At 35.1% G+C, this 23328-nt stretch overlaps 1 protein-coding gene across 1 annotated transcript in view; it reads right to left on the bottom strand.

Moving 5' to 3' along the window:
• PTPRD (protein tyrosine phosphatase receptor type D) overlaps positions 1–23328 on the bottom strand; it is a 282751-nt gene that overhangs the window by 42795 nt on the left and 216628 nt on the right. The window contains exons 25-26 of the mRNA XM_066339280.1: positions 20919–21042; positions 9400–9575 (exon numbers count right to left, since the gene is read on the bottom strand). Coding sequence (XP_066195377.1) covers positions 9400–9575; positions 20919–21042 — 300 coding nt within the window. The remainder of the gene's footprint in view (positions 1–9399; positions 9576–20918; positions 21043–23328) is intronic.

The raw sequence follows: 23328 nt of genomic DNA, 5'->3' as shown, positions 1-23328 counted from the left end.
GCAAGTACATAATTTTTTGCCCTGTTTTTTTTACTAAAAAAGTACTTTTGCAGATAGAATTTTCTATAGTATTTTCAGATGATCTTCCTCCAATAATGGAAGAAGAATAAATTATACTGAATGGTAATACCAACTACACAATAAGGAAGGTAGTGCCAATTATTGGTGATGGAACCTGTCTCAAACCCTATCAGGCTAGTTTACTGCCTCAGACATTTCAACTAATGTTCTGCCTGCAAACAAATGTTAATCCAAAGTCATTTGCTTTTTCCAACAATGTCTTGCCACCTAAAGATTAGCCTGATTTGACTCTAAAGCTAAAAGACAACGAGAATAGTATTTGACATTATAATGCAAAGATGAAAAAAATAATTTTTCTTATTTAAAAAAGAGTAATAAATAAAAAGAGTACAGACACATGTTTTTTGATTTTATCTGAACAAAATTTGCTCTACTGTCACTCACTGACTTCATTCTAGGTCAAAATGAAAGAGTAAAATATAAATTCATAGTAATAAATAAGTTTTAGATTTTGGTCCTAATTGCAGTAGCTGCAAAAAAATTTCCATTAAGAATCTGGAGGCAACACAAATGAGCCATAAGCTAATCAATATATACCAAACTTTAGTCTTCTACTAAAGCTTCAAATCCACCCTCATTACACCCGTACTTTCTAAAATTTCTGAGATTTAATTAGTAGGTTAACAGCTAACACTGAAAGATGATTAATTAAAGAGATTATCCCCAAAATTTTTCCATTCTGATCTTTCTGAAAGAGTGTGGTATGGTTCTTTAAAAAAAAGGAAATAGTTATTGAAAGGAGTATTGGCTATGTTTATAAGTGTCCTCTGTCTCAATTTTATCTTTATGTATACAAGCAAAGAACAGTTCAAAACTGTATTGCTGATATCAATGTGAGATGGTGTTTTTAAGCTCTTTCTAACAGCAGGGAAGGCATGGCTTTAATGAATTCATTTTGAAGGATAAGTCTGTCAAACAGTTAAGTTCAGCAAGATTTTCCAAAAAGGTCTTGAAAAGGTTTAAATGAATGGACTGACTGAAAAAGTGAATGTGCTGACTACTTTTTGTTTCATCCTCTTGTACTCAAGGCTGATCACTCTGTGCAGCCTGAATAATCCTCTAACTGAATAAGATCTTACAGTATGAAGAACATATTGAACATTTCAGCCTGCTATTCAACTGTTGTAATGAAGATCTACTATTTCCCATAAAAGAGAACTATCTCTTTAAGGTGATATGAATATTATGTAAAATATCAGTGAAATGAAAGGATCAAAAGAAAGAAACATCACATAAAAAAATCTGTTCTTACTATGTCTTTGGTTCATTTGAAACAAAACTAATGCATGAAAAGGTACATTGGAAAGTATTTTGTGGACCTAGAGGATTTTGATTTTTGAATGGAACTTCAAGTGCAGGTGAGCTTTCTATAGCTAGTTTAATACACAGAAGTTCTTCATCTCATGAATGTATTTCATATAGTTCCTGTTACGTGAACCAGGAAATTTCCCCAGCAAAAGCATCGATTTCCAACCTCAATAGCCAGCTGTATCCATTAACTTTCTTAGAACATAAGACAAGCTCTGTAAATGATACAAAATGCAAACCATTTTATTCTTTCTCAGAGAAACCTGTTGGAAGAACTTAAATTTTACGGACTTATTGCTTGCCATAAAGGAAGAAAACTGGCCTTGAGTTTTTCACCATTATCTACTAAATACGGAAAAGTAGGATTACTTTTTGATAAACAATACTAAATCTACTCTCTGACATTTTCAAGCCTCAAATTGCTTGACAGAGCACTGTGCACTGAAGTAAATACGCTACAGTGCTAAATCAAACATGAATTAATCTTCCTTGCAGAGAGGGCCACAAAACCCATGGAGGGTCTCAAACTTAAGTCTTCTGAAGAGAGGCTGAAGATACAATGGTTGTTCAGTCTGGAGAAAAGAAGGTTCAGGGGGTACCTTATTGTGCTCTAGAACTACCTGAAGGAAGTTGTGGAGACATAGGGGCCAATCTCTTTTCCAAGGCCTCAAACTACAACAAGAGGTTTAGGTTGTGCATCAGGAAAAATTTCTTCACTGATAGAATGGAGTGGATTTGGAACAGGCTTCCCAGCAAAGTGGGGGAGTCACCATCTCTGGAAGTGCTCAAAAAACAAGTGAACATAACACTTTGTAATGTGGTTTAGTGGGAAGGGGGGTATTTGGTAAACGGTCAGATTCCATGAGCTTGAAGGTTTTTCCAACCTTAATGATTCTAAGGTTCTACATTCACTGAATTTTGAAAACAAATAAGAAGATTTTTTAATCTTCTAACTCAAAATGCCAATGGGCATTTTGTACATGTGGAATAGTTCCTCTGTATTAGGAGAAGAATTATATGAGGTAATAATGTATGTCTTACTTTACCTCCAACACAGAGCAAAGGAACTAAGAAAATAAAGTCAAATTACAGAGCTGGAATACAGTTTCAACTAAACCACTTCCTATACATTTGCTTCAGGGAAATGATATTTTTATAGAAAACCATCAGTCTACCCTAACAGCTAAAAGAAACAACACAGAATAACAACACAAAAAATCTAGATGGTTGCCTTGAAAAATACTTTTGGCAATACCAGGTATTGCCAGCTTGAGACCATTTCAGGTAAGACTCAGGTGCAAACAGTTCTTGAAAGCTTACAATTGAGTCTGCACACAGTATCCTATAAAGCTTGCTCCATCCCTGATATTGCATTTTGAAAGCTGTTTAACAGTTCAATATAAATTCTTTGCTGCAAAGTTTGTTTCTTCCTCCTTAAAGCCCTAAAGGCAGGGAAAATGGTTGATTACTATGAAATTTTTTATCAGCCTTTTACTGCTAAAACACTACTATGATTTCCTTCACTCTCTTATATATAAAACAAATCAAAATCTTTCTTACTATTTCTCCAGCATCTGCTCATTACTGTTCTCTCCTAGATTCTTTGTAATATACCCTATACCCCTATCTTTTCACACAGGGCATTAATTCTGTGTGTTTTCAACTTTAAATGCATATAAGCTGAAATAACCAGACTCTGAACCTATGTAGTGGGTAAAAGCATTTCCTTCACACAAAATTAACCCTATTTATAGTATGGCATTTCCACAGCTATCTTACTGGATGATATTAATAGTACGAATTTCAGCTGAGGCACCTTGGCACAGCTCTTCCACCTGAAATGTGCCTAGAAAAAGAAACTCTAAGCTTTATTGGATCAGATTCTTACATGCATTAATCACCTATCACTGCTGACATTTCAGTGAGAGCTGAACGTGTTCCTGCCCTTGTGCCTCTGAGAAATCTTCCATAATAAACAATTAGGGTTGAGTTTTATAATTCTGACATTACAACTGGTGACTCTACCCTGTAGAAATTCTTGGACTGTGGCCACGGCAATCTGTTACACTGAAACAAACCCCACTAAAAAACTTACGTATTTTTATTTTTATTTTTGTAAATCTGGTGAACACATGGTATACTTGATTTTGTGTTTTCCTTTTTTTTCCTCTCCAGTTCTCTCATTCATTCTTCATCTGACTCGTATCTTAGCATGCAGTGAGCACTAAAGAAGTGAAGTAAAATTCTGGTAGTACATTATTGGTACAGAAGGTATTGCTTTGCCATTAAAACTAGGAAATGAACAATGACAAAACTGCACATTTAATTTCTCTTTAGCAAAACAATGCAATCTGCTGAATTATATGCTACCTTACCATTTACCAGCTAAAGACATGATTTTTTCAGTTGCTACAAAGCACAGCTAAAATTTATTTTTGTATTTTCCTATAAAAATATATTTCACATCTTTATTAAAAAAAGCACACATTTTTACACACCTGTGCTGCCCAATATGAAACACCAGTGAGTTTTCTGCAAAAATCAATTACATTTTGCCTAAATATAGTAGAATACAGGTACACTTGGGACTGTATTGACAATATACTTAATTGAATTTTTAAGTGCACCTATTGCTGACTTCTCTCTCTTTAGTGAAGATGTCTGATTGTCACTTATTTTTGATGCAGTATTTTGACAGACAATACTTCCAGTATTACCCAAACATACTTAGGAGAGATCTGAAATTTGCTGCAGAAGCCCTGCACAACAAATGGAAAACTAACTTCATCACAACTGCATAAACGTCTGCTGCATCCATTTCATACAGAAAGAAATCTGCATTCTTAGTTTTTTGTGCTTATTATGTACTGTGGTGCATGTGCTTTGTCTTAGGTATGAAGTCAGATAGATTAGATATCAGTGCCTACTCTGCCATCAACAAATGAAGATTCATGAAAAATCTTAGCAACATGTACGTTTTCAATAGAAGAATCTGGTGTTCTTCCCAGACCTTCCTTTATTTTTTCCTTGCCTAGAGCAAGACTTAGAAATCTTTGGTCATCAAAGTCTGTTTCAAAGCTGTTTTAACTAAGGAATCCCAATGTACAATTACATTTTCCACTGTGTTTTCAACTTGTCAGTTTTGTGCTAGTTGAATTTGAATAAAGCTTCTTTGATTTCATTTATTACATCCTCCTTAAAAAAACCCAACCAAACCAACTAAGCAAAACAAACCCCTAACAATTATTTTTTTTACCTGCTTAATATTTCTACTGTCACCCATCTTCCATTTTTCTTACATATGGAATAGTCTATAAATCTATAAAAACTAGCTGAAATACTCAGATGGAAGTGCTCTGATGCTTGACACTTGGAACAGCAGGAGTTCCTATTTAGCATTTCAGCAATACCAGCAAAAGTCCATTTAGCATTTCTTCTAACTCTTCAGGCATCAGTGACAAGTGGAGAGAAGGTAAGTCAAGGGATTTTCAACTACTTTTTGATGTTCTTATAGGACAAATACATCACCCATGCAAATAGTCCCTTGTGTCTCAATAACGGGGGACAAAATCTGAAACAGGATACATGACTTTTCTACTGGGCTTGTTTTCATCTCCCCCTTCTCAATGAAGTCTTGGGATTCAAGATGTTAAACCTTTACAAACCAAGATGATTATTCTATGCTTATGGTTTTTCAGATGATTTTTGCTTATAATATTGATGATGATATCCACTTCATGACAGTCAAACAGATGCCTGGATCAGGCTTATTTGTGGCATCAGAACAGAATGCCACAAACAGAGTTTCCTCATGTATTCTCTTAGTCACTAGCAAAATTGAATGATGTTGATAGTATCACTATGAAAACAAAAGCCTTCTTCATGAGTAAAGAAGTTCAGAATCTGCCTCAGTATCAACATGATATTGACATTATACTCTCATTTAGCTGCCAATATTTGACACTTGACAGTGTCATTACATTTTCATTTAGCTTTGACCTGATTGGTTGTTTGTTTGTTTGTTCTCATTGGTTTTTGTTTGTTTGTTTGTTTGTGTTTTTTTTTTTTTTTTTTTTTTTTTTTTTTTTTTTGTTGGTTTTTTTTTTTTTTTTTTTTTTTTTTTTTTTTTTTTTTTTTTTTTTTTTTTTTTTTTGTTTGGTTTGGTTTTTTGTGTGTGTCAAAAGATTTTAAACCTAGGTAATTGTAATAAGGTTAAGGAGAGAAGTAAGTATTTTCTATCAGTTTCAAGATAACACAGCAAATGTATTCAAAATACAGAATTCCTAAACAAAAAAGGAAAGGACTGAGTTCTCCTGCAAGTGGACAATGTACAACAGTATCGTACCCTGAAGAAGGAGGCAGAACTAGATGTTTCCTGTTGGAGGCAATGTTATGTTTCACTATAAAGAGAAAGTTTTCATCTGATCATTCATAAAATTCACTACAGCACATGAGTACTCAGAACATCCAAATAATTGAGAGGAAAAATAAACTGCCCCAAAACCCGACAGCAAAACCTAATCTGTACTGCTTGGGGTAGAGGAGAGGACAGAGAAGTATGAGAGAGTGGTATCACACTTTACAGCTTTACATGTTTTACATATTTCCTTATGATAACACACAACTGTTTTTTTTTTTAATCTCTAATTTACAACCTTCAATATTGTTCTTTTATTTCGCTAAGATTAAACTTGTACCTATGACAAAAATGCTACTAACACTGTTCCATGCCCTGCCACTGTGCATAATCCTTTTTGATACAAATTATTTTCATGGTAGCTGAATGATGAGACTGAGTTTCTCATTGTAGTCTGGTGTAGGTCAAGGGAAATTCAGGTAATGATATTTAATATGAAACCAACTAAGTGTGAAAGGTTATAAGTGAAAGATCTTTTTTTCCTGCAGCTGCCTTATAGGCAAACAAATGAATAATGAATTCACTGTAACATCTTCATTTGATCTACTCAGCTGTAAAATATGAACATTCTCAAATCTGAAGTCACTCAGACATCTAACACATGCTAATGAACCAACTTTGTTTCTGCAGATGCAATTAAAATCCTCATCTTTATCTATGCAATACAGGTTAAAAAGGCTGATACCAGGCTGCAGGACTACATAAGGACAAAAAGCTAGCTAAACAGAAATGACAACATGGAGATGGGAAGCAGAAAGTCCCAGGGAGAAACAATCTTGCCTTGCAGCAGGAATAATGATCAGGCTGCCAAGACACAAAAGCAATCAAAATAGAATCAAAGGAGAAAGAGAAACAAAATTAGCAAAGCTCTTCATCCCTAATGATATGTAACAGTGCTAACAGTGCTTATATTTCATGTTTGAAATCTCACTTGTTTTTCTACTGCAAGAACATGCTATACAAAAATGATAGCATGAGAAAAAATAGCAATGTAACGTCATCACTGGGTTTTTTTCCTACACAAGGATTCCCACTGCTGCCTCACCATCAATACCATTAATTACATTACATGCAGTTACTGTATTAGAAGAGGTAAGTGGTATTCTATATTCACAGAGATTGCAGACTCTGAGACTGGGAGCTGAGTTACGTACTGCATAGGTGGTATATAATGCTTTGCAATGAATACATCAAATTCAGCCTATGAACACAGAAGGCACTAAATTATGCACAAAAAATACACAAATATAGACACTGAATGCATGAGCAATCCATTGACCAGAATGTCTAGTTTCTCATTCCACTTAGGGAATGTATTGCTTCTGAATGCTAATCACTCTGGAGGTGATTACTATTCTGATCAGTGGGTTTTTTGGGTGCAGCCAACAAAGGCTAGAGTTAGCTTAAAACTCTGCTAGGCAATTATTGGAGAGAATGAGAAGAATTTAATTTAGTTACATCAAAACATCCTTCTAGACAGTGGCTGTCTGTAGCCTGCAGTATTAAGATAAACTTTCAAGTACTTAAGTATACCTTTTGCAATGGGCTGCTTATTAAGAACCAATTTTTTCATTGCTCTGGTGTCATTAAACAGTAACTTTAAAGAATTAATTAGTGAAGAAATGTTCAAAATTTCATTTTCTCAATTCCAAACAGGCAGTGCCTGGACTAGACAAGGTCTGTAGACCCAAGATAAAACTAAAAATTCTGCTAAAATTACCCTCTGCTATGTACTAATTGCCGTCAGGTATATAAAAAGCAGTGGTGCTAATGTGGGTTGAAGTTACATGTGGGAAGTGACTCTATAATCGGAATGCTATACATTGCTTGAACCGCAAAAAGCCCATTTTACTTATAGAAATAATGGAAAGCGTAGAAGAATAAATATATACGTGCTTTGGTGAGACTCCAGAAAGGAATGACTGCTGCCAAGAGGTTCAAGTTATGTAATCATTGCAATTATAGGTATCCAAGCATATAAAAAAGACATCAATACAAAACAGTACAGCATTCAGCTTTATGGTGCACTCCACCCTGTTCCAAGCTGACACATGCTGAAATATTTTCATTTTGAAATGGAGCTCATCCATGAAAAGCTTGCAATATCAACTATTATCCAGTTGCAGTTACCTCTGTAAGATACTTTTACTGATTTAAAGCCAGTCTGGATGATAAATCATTTGTCCTCCTCCCTTATGTTTTTCTAAATTACTGAACTCTTCTTGATCCTCCATATTTATGGCATTTTTTAACTCATTGCATTTAACTAATTTTTAATGCATTGCCTTTGATATCTTAGCTTTTTTCACCTTCCACCTGCAGTCCTGCAGCCTGCTTCCCACTTGCAGCTTCCTGCCCCTTCACACAAGCTTCTAGGACAGTGTGTCTGCTTGTGGCAGTGTTTTTTCTCTGACAGTCCTGTCTATCATTCATCTCCTGGATTTGAGAAATCTTCTACCGTTGATAAGGCAGGGTCTCAAGGGAAGGGAACTTCTTTCTTCCCCATTCTGATTTCTGCATTTGGTTGAAGTTTCTGGCTTATAATATAGACACACATATGTGTTTGCAGAAGACTCAGCAATGAACCAGCTGTGTAGCACTCTCCCTAGCCAATGTGTGCTCCCAGCAATGGAAACAGCATTACGAGCACGAACAACCCATGAGATCTGAGAGTACATCTTGATACAAAATACAGTTTTTGTAGAAAAAGTTGGATGGAGGAACCACCACTGTGGGCTAAATACTTGTTTCTCTTCCTGACTGGCTGCTGATGATGATTTTTCTCTTTTCTCTTTCTGCTCATGTTTCTCTTCATCTCTTCTGTTATTTTTTTTTCCTTTTACTCCCTCCTTTCCAATAACATCTACTCTTAGAACTGACACGAACCCATTAGTAAACCTTCATGCAACACACCATGGTCAGTTACTACACTTTCTATCACTTTCTTTATCTTATAAAAAACCCTAATTACTATTTTTTATTTCCTTTTACATATAGCACACATTTTATTACATAGAATCTATAGTTCTATTATTTGAATAGTATCTTGATACTGACAGAACAAAATTCTTATGTTAGTGCTTTACTTCCCTAATTTTACTTTGGTCTGCCAAACTGAATTTTAAATACCACAGATAATTGCAAATCCAAATCCTCACTGATGTTAAATAATGCTGAATCTATACCATTTAAAACTGAGAACTGAATGCTGTAAACAATACATTAATTTCCTCCGTACTATACAATCATATTCTTATTACTACAGAGGAATTACTACTCATTTGGTCATGTCATAAGATTTCCAACATGATTAAAAAGAAAACAACCCCCAAAACCATTGTGATCAAAAAGTTAAATTTTTTCATAAAAACATACTAATAAGCATCATGACTTGGTAGTTTCATAGTGAAAGCAAGATTTCCCATATATAAGTGATTTTCATGGTGCAGACACTTTTAACTCATGGTAACCTAAAAAAAAATCAGTTTTTGCACATACAAAGAAGGCAGGGAAACGTACATGAAGGAAACAAAAATCTGACATTAGTGGAGTTTCAGATACTGTATTATTAACCTTGTATAAGTTTTCCTTACCCTGGACCTCTCCTCTAGTTTTGTCATCATGACGACAGTTGCACCTTGTTGTTCCCACATCATTCTCCAGAAGTCACCAAAGGTTTCTGGCAATGCCCCCTGCGTTGCTATATATGCATTCTGCTTCCTGTATCCATCTATGTAGTTGGCATTGATGTAGTCACTGCCTGGTATGCCTGCAAAGAGAGAAGAGTGAACATCACCTGATACACTTTGTACAAGGGCTGAAAAATCCCATTACACAGCTGGTTTGATGAATCTTGGCTTGCTGCATGCCAAACAACGCATGGGTACTTAAAAGTGAGTGTATGTCATTTGTGGAGTCAAGAGGCATGGTGGTCTCTCTGGGAATAACTATTCTTTTGAAACAAGAGACTTGTTTGATAAGAAGTATAAAAGAAGCCTGAAAATCTGTATCAGGTGGAGAGACCTCGAAGTCAACACAGCAGCACTTTAAAGCTGGCCTGATGGTGCCTGCAGAATCACAAAATATGGCAGTCTCTACCTGGGACAGACAGGGAGGGCTCTCAATCTGACACCCTGGATAGGCTCCTCAAGCATTCTTGTTGAGGTCACTGCATTCTTTTAAATACAGAAGGGAAAAAATATTGTCAAGACTATTAATATCCCTGCTATATTCATTTTCCCCTTTAAATGGGAAGATAATTATGAGTTTTATTGTAACAAAACACATTATGTAAGTCAGATTTAAGAAACAGTGAAATTTTCTATATGCCATATGCATGAAATAAATACCTTTGCAAGACTGAATAAGAATTAAAAGCATGAAAAGATGTGGGATCCAAGACTTGTGGGCACAAGGGAGCTACACCATTATTTGCTTGAGGCTCAGGTATTTTGGACAAGACTTATACAGGAACTTTGGCTGTGTCTACCAGACACATGTCCATTCTTAGAGCCCCATAAAAAGCAGGCTAATTTCTAACTGCAATCTGTTTTATGATACTCAGAGTATGCCCGGACTGAGAGTTGGAACATGCTGCCTGTCCAGGCCAAGGAGGTGAATTTGCTGTAGCAAAGGTCACATTACAAGTCTGCACTAATAAGGCAGTCATGCTTGTGGAAATAGATAAAATGTACTTAAAATTCTCAGACCACTGCTGAACTCAACAGTGCAGTGTCCAGCTTTTAACTCAGACTATGTGGATGTTGAAAGAGTCAACACAGCAGCATTTTAAAGCTGGCCTGATGGTGCCTGCAGAATCCCAAAATATGGCAGTCTCTACTTGGGACAGACAGGGAGTGTTCTCAATCAAGCACTGAAGGAATACTTTTCATGTCACTGCTGTTTTTTTAAATGATGACTAGAGTAAGAGCCAAGATACTCATGTGAGATCTGTGCTGAGTCAATGGCAAAGCAGTGTCAATTAGGTGAATATAGATATCTGCACCTTACTAAGTTTTTGTTGAAGTAATTGACAGAAGTTACTTTGAGCAGAAATGAATGATTGATATTTACGCATCCAATCTGCCATGCACAAGTCTACAACCCCAAGAAATGGTGCAGGTTTCACAAACTCTTCAAAGAAAGTGAAGGTGGTGATACTAGCTCCAAGTTTATTCTAAAGCTATGACTGTTTTTCCTTCACAAAGCAATAAAATTGAGTTTCTTTGGCTACGAAGCAGAATAAATTGTAAATAAATATTTCCCAAGATTTTCGTCAGAAACCAAATCTTCAGATCTATTCTGATGCATTATCTCCTGCATCAGGAATTACCAGAGCTGCACACTCCTGTCTTTCCTGGCTAGAAGTGGCACAGATATGAAAATATCTTCCAAAATATTTTGAATTTGAATGGAAATTAGAGGTACCTCTTTAAAACTGACCCTTTTTAGCTGTAATTCTAATAGTTTCAACACTCATTTAGGGTAAGCCTGACTGTTTCATTCCACTAATTACTTCACAGTGAAAGAACCAACAAATTAAATGCCACAGTAAGTAAAATACAATATAACCTGGAAATTATTAAGATTATGGGGGACTGCAATTGTAGTCAAGCAAACAAAAAATTATCAGGCCTTCATGCCTGATAAAGTTCCCCATATGTTCTTGTTTTATATATTCAAATCATATTTAAACTAAAATTTTTATTTGTTTTTACTTTCTGTACACAATTGGAAGAAAAAACCTGACAAAATATTTCAGCGATAGAAAGACCTTGTAACTTCAGGGTTACAAGAGAGGCAGAAAATGGCACTCCTCAGGCAAGATGCATGAATGGACACAGGAAGACTGTCTGACTGATTTGACCTGACTGAAAGTTTCTTCCAGGAGAAAACAAAACAAAACAAAACTAAACAAAACAAAACAAAAACAAAAAACAAACAAACAAACAAAACCCAAACAAACAAATAAACAAAACCAAAAGAAACCCCCACAACAAAACCGAAAAACTTGAAACTTGTTAACCTGCACAGTCTATAGCTGAAAAGCATGATTTCCCTCCATGAAAGGTAGATAATGGAGTTCAAAAGCAACACTCTTGTAGACCCAAAGCTGTTTTATGTGACATTTCTTATTGTGGATATTGGAATTAATGATATAGAAAATACAACTGCTAGGCACAATGCTGCGGTTTTTTTCCTCTATCAAGATAATAAAACACTTCTTCACAAAACAGATGAGAAAGAAGAATGAAGCCAACAGGAGAAATCTACACCAACTGGGTATTATTGCCAAAGGAACTGAGAAAGCTGGTAAGAAATGTTTCCTGCATAAATTAGAATTATATTATGATGCTTGGTATCATATTTTGAAGCACATGTTGTAAATAAAAGCCTGAGGAAAAAAATTAAAAACAACACTTTGTAAAGTGGTTAAATGATCTGGGAAAGCTGTCCTCTGGAACAAATAATGCACAAACTCTATGTGAAAATTAAGCATGAGAACTATTGCAAGCTGTTCCCTAAAGAAAAATCTTTACAAATTTAGCAACTAATACTACTACCTGATGTAAAAAAATCCAGAATGCCTAAAATTGTAAACACTCTTTTTACTTACTAATTTGTATTAAACTTATTGATAAATCATATTAAGATATATAACTTCTAAATTAAAATAAATTCTAATTCCTTAAATTAAAATGAAATTATACTAGACAATACCTTCCAGATTATACCTTCCTTGATCTAAAATTCAAGTAAGAAAGAATTAGGATTAACAATTACTGACATTTGCAAAGAGCATTACTTTAAATCTAGGTTAAAGTAGAAATTTTCACTTGTTGATTCCTGTAAAGTGGACTCATAAAATTCTGTATGTCCTTTAGGTAGAAAAATTATTTTACAAGACAAGTCAGGTTCCCTACACAAAAGGAGGATATACTTGGGGCATGGACATGAAAACCCATTTACCACAGAACCTGAGCAACTATTAATGAGTTAACCAATGAAGTTTTGGGGCGGGGGTTGGGGGAGGGTGGGGGGGGAAGACAAATAAAAATGTGTTGCTCCAACACTCACACTGAGATTTTCATCAATGGTTTATCTCTAGCAGAATACAGTATTCAATGGGGTTTTACCTCTGCTGAGATCAAGAGAACAACTTGATTCAGAATGCTCAGCTCCACTCTCTCTCTCTCAACACACAGTATCCATTCAGTATGTTCTCTGTTCTCCATCCATTCTCATAGTCCCTTTAAGTATCATACCCATTTCTCACAGAGTTTCTTTTCATCACTGTTTTCATGCATGACCTCACTTTCACATCCTGCTCCAAAATCCTTAAAGCCCTCTAGGGAAGGTGCCTTATCGTAAGAGGACTAATGAATTTGTTAAAAATAACAAATACAAAACCTGAATATTGGTAAATATGTTCAGTGGCAAAGCATTAAAATTCATCAAAGACAAGTAAATCTAAATATCAAAATGTCCCTTTCTGAAATGACTTTTCTGGCCATAACCTCCTTCTGAGCTGAGAAAATGGAACAATTTTCTGTCAAGTCTAATAGTGCAAAAGCAATCAAATGACAACCAATCTGACTGCACTACAATGAAATCCTGCAAACTTTTGTTAGATGCCATAGCTTGAAGGCAACATACCCACAAGCACAGCAGCAGTTGCCATCATTACTTAAATTTGGGTTTTATAGTTAAGAGAACAGTTGTTCTTTAAAACCATGGGTCAAGAAAGGGACAAACCACTAAATTCTGTAATATTTCTATGAACTTTACCTAAGTCTTTTGGCATCAGTGGGATTTACTGTACCTTCAGGATAGCATACCTGAAGTGTAAATTTAGGGTAATCTATGCAGTATAACCTGACTTTTACAAGTTCCATGAAAGCAGAAACACAGTTTCCGCACAAGAAGTCAGTTAAAGACCAAGCTCCTGACCCATGACTCTACCATAACTATTTTCTAGTAGCATTTTCAACTATGGTGATGAATGACCTGAGTCTGCAATCTCTTTATTTAGCCAGAAAGGACTTAAGCACAATGGGGGAAGAATCAGATTAATAGTTCAGCATAAAAGACAACCAATTTTCAAATATCTCAAGAGAACAAAGAAGTTTAGTTTTTACACAGTAAGAGTGAATGAGCAAGGAAATAAAATTAGCCAATGCCACAATTAAAGTACAGAAGATTATGTATTGCTCTCATGAACTGTATTGCTCTCAATTTATGCTGAGAACTCACGAGCTGAGATGACAGTACAGCTTAGTGCAACACAGACTCAGATCCTCAAGGCTAATAATGTAGACCTTAGGAATGATTCACTTGATTTCCTGAAGAGAGTTATAATCTTAAAAAACTTTAATTATACTTCACATTTTATTCTTCACAAACTGAAATCAAATAATGAAATTATTTCAAGCCTTTACAAAGGCTTACTACTGAACAGTCTTTCTACTTAAAATAAATTAAACTATAAAGCTTTGTTTCTGTACTGCTTCCCTAAGATGTGCTTTTAGTAATGTGCACAAATAGTGTGAAGTAATAGGATTAAATTCTGTCATGCTTGTAAACAAGTTGGAAAAATACCATGATGAATTCAGAGTGTTGATGAAGTTATATTACTGGTTTAAATCAATGTCTTGTGTTTTGAAAAATGTCATAGCAAAAACCACAAGCTGGTCGTGCATGTGTGAACAAAACAGTACAAAAAATCTATTTTACATAAGAGGCATGCACCTGTAGGTTTACTATAAAAGGATAGCAAGGCCCCTTGCTATCCTCTCTTTCTGTTTTGCTTTCTCTGTTGCACCACCCTGGCTGTGCACCATCCACAGCTCAGAAACAATGTGGAATCTAAGGACTCTTTTTTCTCTCTTTCTCTTACTTTGTCTGATCAAAGCCCAGCTGTCATAATCTACCCCATACTCCATACTGAAATTTATTGCAGGAGTGTGGAGATTGTGGACATGTGTTGTGGCCTCTTAGCCAGCACCTTTGAGAGGTTTATTTTAGGAGGTGAGAACTATGTAAGTGTACTATACAAAATTAAGGGCTTGTTAGCTTTTGTGGAAGCAGATTGTAAGACTGTAAAGGCTTGTTAGACAACACTTTTTGAGTCTAAATAATTGTCTGATTGGTGGAGTTAATGCAAGTCTACAATAAAAGCATGAGAGCCCTGACTTGTGGTCTGATGTATTTTGTTCAGCTGATGAGAACCTACCATGACAATGTGTTCCCTGCCATGGGTTGTGACAGCAGCCTTAGCTGGTGATGCTGTGCCTGATGCCCCACAGGACATGAGTGGCCTTCCTGCCTGCCAGGGCACAGCTGACTCATGTTCAGCTTCCTCCCCCAGGTCCTTTTCTGCTCTCCAGCATCTCATTCCCCAACCTGTTTGTACTTCCAAGGTTCCCCCATCCTAGGTGCAGAAACTTTTTCCTGTTGAACTTCATGTGGTTGTTGATTGTCCAGCCCCCTGATTTGTCAAGGAATCTCCTCAGGGCCTTCCTGCCTTCAAGGAAGTCAACAGCTTCCTCAACTTTGTATCAATTGCAACATGGCTAGTATGCCTTCCAGTCCTGTATCGAAGTAATTTATGAAGATGTTGAAGAGCACCAGCCCTAAGGTGGAGCCCTGCAGGGTCTGACACATCACCAGACAGGTCACCAGTCTGATTTCACCCCATTCACCATAACCCCTTGTGCCTGACCTGTGAACCAGTTGCTCACCCATAACATGATCTGTTTATCCAGCTGTATGCTGGACTTTTTGTGCAAAAGCATATACCATGAGAGAAGGTATCAAAAGCTTTGCTGGCATTCCTTGATCAGCCTGGTCAGTGAAGAGGTGCTAGATGACAGTAACAAGTGTTTATGTGGATGTTTTTGTTATATAAAATCTATATAGTTAAGGAAATAAAATTGAAATGGTCTAAACACGAATATGTACTCTAAGGACTCACTGAAATATGAAGCAGCACAAAACCAACAAAAGTACTCTAGTAATGAATATTTCTAAAATGCAGGTTTTTTACAAAGAGTGAGGAAAATTCATTACATATCATCCTAACAAAGAAAGGTAAGAATGAAAGAGAAACGTCAGGAAAAGAAAACCTCTAGATAGCTGGATTGTGAATAAACAGCTAGGAGGACTAGGAGAGGGAAAGGATCAGTGGTAGGAGGTCTCAAACAGAAATGCTGAATCACAGAGAATTTATGGTAAGAAGGCAATGTCAAAAAAGAATAAGCAGAAGATGCAGAATTACGTACAACAAAGGGATTGCTTAGAGGACAGAAGAGAAGTATTTGAAAGGAAAAGGAAAGGTGACAGAAGTGAAATGTAGGTATGCAAACTAAGAACTAAGAATGTAGAAGATCTGCAGGCAAGATGAGAAACTTGGAAGATCTGCAGGTAAGAACAGAGACTTCTGGAAGGTAACCAGCAGAAGAATATGGGAAAAAGGAGGAGCTCTTTTAGATAAAAGAAAGGAAGCATGAATTTGTTTTGTTTTGGTCTAAAATCTGTCTACTATTAAAAAGTCCAGAATGGAAATAAATTGATTGTTCTGTGCAGGTCCACAGATGCACCGGTCAGAGCATTGCATCAGGACACTATCCACAATGCAAAGCAGTGTGTGCAGATCACAGTATGTTGCACATAATGACAAAGCAGATATTGAAATCTAACATGATGTCATCATACTGTGATTATTTTACTACTGTCTGAACCTGGGTTTAGTGATCGCTTTAACTCTTAAACACTGATCAACACAGCAGTTAACAGCCAAAGGAATCTTTCCTTGAATAGAAATACTAACTTACACTCTAAATTATGCACTAAGAGAGATGGTGAGTGCCTCTACTAATATGAAATGAAATGATATCTGGTTTGATATTTCCTTCAAAACCCAGCTTCAATATGAGTGTGCACAGTAAACACATACCAAATCTTCATTACTCAGCCTAAACAAATCCACCAGATGTTTTCTTGAAGATTTTCCCAATGAAAAGAATTGGCTACATATGCAGGAAAAATTGTTTGGAGCAGATTTCAAGGGTATCAGGAACAGCAGCATTTGAGCTATAACTATTACAGTATCAGTAGACTCATACACCAACAACTTGTCTCAGCATTGTTGTTGTGACAGCCACCACAAAGTCTACTCTACAAAATCTACTTCATAAGGGCTCTAACACCATGAAATCAACTTCACTATCTTTCTGTATCCATATTCTCTATGGGTATTTTCGTGTCCATCACAATAATACTTTCAGTGTTTTTAAGGCACTTCAAACTTGTAGGGTGAAGGGCCATACAATTACTCTACTTGTATGTCTTGTTAACAGAAGGCAACAGAAATGCAATGTGAAAGAGTGCAACTAGTTTGTACACGTATTACCCTTTGGTAGTCACAACGCTCCAAACAATTTCTAAATCTTACAATGATGGTCTGCATACTCAAACTGATTTACTGGCAACTGCCCATCAGACAAATAAGAAAACCAGCAGTTCCTTGCCTTTTTTTTTCTTGACCCATTTAATATTACAGTCAGAGCTTTCTAGTGGTAGCAGCATTTTAAAGCCACTAAATTTCCCATTAAAAAAAATACCCTGCTGAGTGGTGACAGGTGGGGTTTTTTTAAATATCTGGCATTATGTGAATACATCCACATACAGAAGACTTTTAGTCATGGATATCTCCTAAAAGAATAGGCAAGACTTTTTATAATGCAGAATGTTTATCCATTCCCTCCCCATCCCCTGAATTTTTATTTACTTCTAAGAGGTTGAAGATCACAGATCTAGCTTTTCAACTCTATCTGTTTGTCTTTTAATCAGTAATTTCTCCCTTAAATCTATTTAGATATATATCATAAACTTTGCCAGATTCTAACATTCTGTCATTATACTTTAAAATTCCAAGTGTCCATCTCAGAAACAGCCAAAGACAGCACAATATGAGCTGATTTCAAGACTTTAATCAGATTTCAAGAACATGGGAACAAAATTTTACAAAGTGATTTTTTTTTCAGGAGGAAAATCAAATTATCACATCCAACCTGAGTTTTCCCTCCAAACAGATATCTAATGTAATAAAATTTAAACAGTGAAAGAAAAGTATTCCTGTGAAATGAGCAATTATGTTATGGAACTACATGCTGTATGTAATTAGAGAGGTCAAGAACTTAGTAGGGATTCAAAACCAGGTTTGAACAGGAGTTATGAAGGGTACCAAAATAAATACTTTGAAAGTGTTAATAAGCCTTGTGTTTCAGGGCTAATGCAATTTTTAACAATTTGAAATTATCAATAGTTGGAAAGAAGTAATTTCAAATCTTTCTGCTAATTGCTTCTCAAGACTTTCTAGTAATCACTTGAATAGGCTACAGAGTTCTGCTACTGCACAAAATTGGCCTCGTGTCTCATTCTGAAGTACCAATTACAGCATTCCATATTTCTGCAACACTGTTAAGAGAAAAAATGGCCATCGCTGTAGGATTACAGTTTGGCAGATATTAAGTCTTTTCTCCATATATATTTGCTCTTAAAAAGTAAGCAACCGCCTAGGTGTAAAATGGAGCTCTTCTCAATAGAAAGTCACTGTTACTATTCAAACCTCACTAATAATATTAGTTTTCTTGTGGCCACCAAGAAATGCAGATGAAGCCTATACATAAACTAAATAGTTTCCAAATAGCTGTAACAAAATATAATGTAGTCCAAATTTAGGTCTTGATTAAGTTGTATAGTAGCACAGGTAAAAGAAAATATATATATTTTTAAGTAATATTCCAAATATTAATTTCTCTGGTTATATGGAAAGAAACACAACTTTAGCTGAATAAACTGCTAGCCAGACTGTGCGTTTTCATATCTGAAATATCTACTTAAAACCTGAAAGAAAAGTATTTTTTACTAAATGCCAAAATCAATGTATTAAACTTATGAAAGCATACACACAAAATTTCATCTACCCAATTATGTAAGATCTCAGGAATAAATTTTAAGAGGCTAATTATGTACTAAATTATTCCTATTTTCTGGAGTAAATATAATTTTATAAAAAGGTATTTAATATTTGATTTATTCACTAAATGTCTTTCACCATAATCTAAAGAACTGGAAAATACTTAAAATCATGCAAATCACCTAATGGGTCAATATCCAGTTTTGTGGTTTAACATCTAATATTAATATTACAAAAGGTTATAATATTTTTCTCTGTTTAGAGTCAATGACTGTGAAAGATTTAAAAATTTTAGCCTCATTATGGTATTTCTTACTTTAAAAAGGGAATCAAAATTAGAGTTTAACTATAGTTTGTCCCTGCTCCTTAAAAGACTCAATTTTTTCCAGGCACAATGTAATTTTTTCTTGTATTTTTACTATAGCTTATCTAAAAACATCATCTAATGTACTGTGTTAATTTCATACATACACTTACTTTGACTAACATTTTCTGCTTTGCCTCAAAATTTTCTTCTCATTCTCTGAATATGTTCGTTTTTTTTAAGAGAACTAAATTTCAGGGGTCATTTACATAAAGGGAAAAGTGGCAGTCCAGTTGTTTAATATATAAATTTTTAAAAAAAATTGAGTCTTCTTTTTGCCAGTTAGACTTGGAGCTAAGCATTTTGTTCTGAAGAACTCTACATAGCATTCAGAAAGGTTGTACAGTTGCTGTTCCTGACCTATTCAGACCATGTAGGTTGACTTCTTGTCTGGACTAGTGAGATAAAAAAGGATATATTTATTGAGTTACATCAGATGTACTGCTAATTAAAATACCCTCTCTTCAGTGTTGAGACAGGTAGTTCTACCAAGTAGAGTCAGGTTTTGACACAGCTATATCCTTTCACAAGGCAATATGAAAAATTGTAAGTGAAAAAATCTTGTCAGAACTGCTATATGAGCCTCAAAGTTGGAACAAATATAAGCAGAGTATCATATGCAAATTTTATCTTATCTGTGTTATCAAAGCCTATGGTATGCAGCTGCAAGGAATGAGGAAAATCTAAACTTCAGTCAGTGGAGTGCCTTTTTCTTCACCAAGCAGCTAATATTAAAGTGGACTACACTTATAAATCCAGCGTCTTTAGGCCTGGAGTAGTCAAAGACAAGCAGCTATTTGCAACCATAAATTAAAAAACATTTTAACTTATAGCATGCTATGACTGAAATAACTATGACCTTGAATATAGGTCTCTCTATCTTATGTATCGTACTTTATGCAAGTCCTGTCGGAGCTAACTGAAGACATATCTTATTTTTCATTTAAATTGTATCATTTAAATATATAATTTGTTTGATTATGGCCATCATTAATACCTGACTGTCAACAACACAGAATAAACTGAAAATCTGTCTTCAAGTCAGGAAGCAGGTTAAGATTAAGGCAGGATTGAAAAAAATAAAAAAATCCTCTGAGTGAAAACCAGTGAGTGAAAACCTCTGAGTGAAACCCTAATGCATGGCAAAACAGACACAATATTTAGAGCTAACTACCTGTAATAGTTTGTTTCACATAAAAATTTAAAGTGTTTAAGATTTTGGAAAGCTTTTGAAGAAAGAAAGACACAATAAGAAGCTCCCAAAAATGTCTGCATGTGGGCATTTGTTTGAAAACTCTAGTTTAACATTTAGAATGGAAATTAAAGTTCTAAGAGACAGTTTTTAAAATTTCCCCAGAGACTATGAAGTTGAATTCATTTTTTTCCCACAAGAAAGTTTTGCAAAGTAAAACTCTGTGAGCAGATAGGTATCTTGATAATTTCATTCATCAACAAATCCCTCCAGTTTGTTTACTGCTACATTTGCTTTGTAGTATTAATGCACGTAAACAGCAATATTAGTTTACTTTAGATAATTCACTGGCATATACACAGGGACCTAATGCATTCAATGCTACACATGAATGTACATTTTAGCGCAAGTTCATAATACATTATTGACAATAAGCATCAGAAAAGGATTGTCATTACAGGAATTTACTGAAAGTACTTTAATTAAGACTTCTTTATAATACTATATAAAGATATTTATTGGTAAAATAATTTTATATTTTTGGATTTAATTTACTTAATTTTAAAGGTCTCCTTACCTTCTATTGCTGAGAGAAGAACACGAGAATGGTCGTATGCAATTACATTCGCATATCTATTCTTTGGTTTGTTTACTTCCAGATTAGAATGTTCCCATGTGAACTGCTGACCAGGATCAATAGACTTCAAAAGACAAGGAGAAAAAAAGGAAAGGAAACTTTCAGATAGGGAGTACATAATTGTTTTATTTACGATAATTGTAAACTAAACTTCCATAGTTTGCTCTGGAAATAATTTCCTTTTGAAAGAAAATTATTACTTCAGGACACATTGTAACATATTAAATCATATTAACCATTTTGTATTTACCCATCTGGAATTTCCATGAGGAATTTAAACCATAAGTCTTTAAAATCCAGGGCTTTTTCTTCAGAGAAAGCGAGTTATCCACTCTTTTTTACCTTTTCACTAATTTTGGCAAGTGAGGGGTGCTACCTTAACAGAGAATGAATAAATATCATAAATCCTAAAAACACTGGGATGAAGCGGTATAAATATTTTTGCCTTTATTAGTAAGTGCACATGTTCAAAAATTTCACTGTCCTGTTTACTAAATAAACTCAAAAGGTTCCTGAAGAAGTTTTCCAGAAGAAAAATAATGTTCTTGTTCTTTCATTTTGATGGCAGGCCAACCCATGATATCAGTGTTGCTCAGGAAACTAGCTGTGTTTCATCCACAGACAACATAAAAAAACTCACTTTTAATTTCCTTGAATCATAAATATGTAACCAATTCAGGCATATTTGAAATTTTAATGATATCTAATTCATAAATATAGTTCATCTTATTCACAAACAAAACTATATGTTTCCAGATTTGATGTTTATTTTCTGTTTCCTTCATGTTCCAGGGTGGAATTACAGAAGCATTCACCACACTCCTTCATCCTTCACCACTAGGCAAACTTCAGAATCTAGTACTTTCTCATCTATGGCTGAAGTATATATGCAGCAAAGTGAATACAAAATAGGTAACAGATGGTAGCTGTTTATGCTCACTATGGCAGTGGCTGTATGAAAGGTCATCTCATACTGAGAAGTAATGAATAACTAGCTATATAAACCTCCTGTTTTACTTTCCCTCTCTGTAACATCGGAAACCCTAACATTGTTGCATCAATATGAATACACAACCATGGCTCGAGATTTATAACCTCTGTTTAGTCCTGATAAGAACTGGCAGCTCCCTATGCCAGATAGTGGTAAACTATAAAAAAGAGATAAGCCAAGGTAGGGCAGTTCACCAACACAATGCTCATTTTCCACTAACAGACTGGCAACACATCACAAGTGAGGAGATCCATACTCTCACTACAACATCAAGCCAACAGCTTTACTGACTCTTCCTAGAGTACGACCTGTAATCTATTCGAGTAGGTATTACCTGACGATGAGCATGTGTGAAATTAATTAATGTGATTATACTAGGACTTACCCCTTAGACTGACAATTTGGCCAGTCTGAAATTTGCTTCATTCTCATGCATCTTTACATCTTTTATACAATTTATTTATTTAATATTTTGATAATTACTTCGCTTCTTTACTGAGATTATTTTAAAAAAAAATTTTGCCTGGCTGCCTGACAGAGAAGCATTTGTCTTTAGGAAAACAAAAACTTCAGAAAAACAAGTGCTTTATCCAATTAACCAACACCCTAGGCTCAACTTTTATAGCATGAAAGTTATAAAGTCCTGCATCACCTAACTATGGAGTAGAGGAGTGTGATGGTTCAGGTTCTGGCTCACCCTTTACCTACAACTTAGCGAGTGCTTAGCGGCTTTCTCCAAAGGAAATGAACTGGGACCGTTTAGAGGAATGAGGAAGAATGTAAATGCTTGGGACCATGATGAAGGCCATGAAAATTCTACTTGTGCTTTGGATATGATTAATTTGAATTGTATCACTATATACGTTACTAATAGTTCAAAAGGCATTCTTAAATGCAGGTCTGAATGAACCTGATTTTTTCACCTTCTACATGAAGGTTTTGACACTAAACTATTTGGGTTCAGTATCTCAGAAATTTGTGTGACAATGATTAACATATCTTAAAAATGTCAGTAGTATTAGCAGCTTATCATTATTAGGCTAGTATCTAAATAGACTAATGACTAAGAGATTTGCAAAACTGGTGATGGTTTTTTTTTGAATCCTATTGTATTTTGTTTGCCTATAAAGAGACAATGAACTATGCCCAAACTAGCATTCTGGCACTTGCAAAGGTAGACATCACTTCTGTGCTGTGCTTAAGTATAAACATAGTGATTGATCGAAGAGTAGGGCTTCACCCTTCTCCAACAAAAATTTTACTTTTCCTGACCGCAAAGCGAATTTCTTATTCATCAATAAAGAAAACAGTAAAAATTTACTCTCTAATTTCACTCTGTAAAATTTTTATTCCTTTTTA

The sequence above is a fragment of the Sylvia atricapilla genome, chromosome Z, assembly GCF_009819655.1.
Source record: "Sylvia atricapilla isolate bSylAtr1 chromosome Z, bSylAtr1.pri, whole genome shotgun sequence".
Classification (NCBI taxonomy): Eukaryota; Metazoa; Chordata; class Aves; order Passeriformes; family Sylviidae; genus Sylvia; species Sylvia atricapilla.
This window is presented reverse-complemented; position numbering and strand designations above follow the sequence as displayed.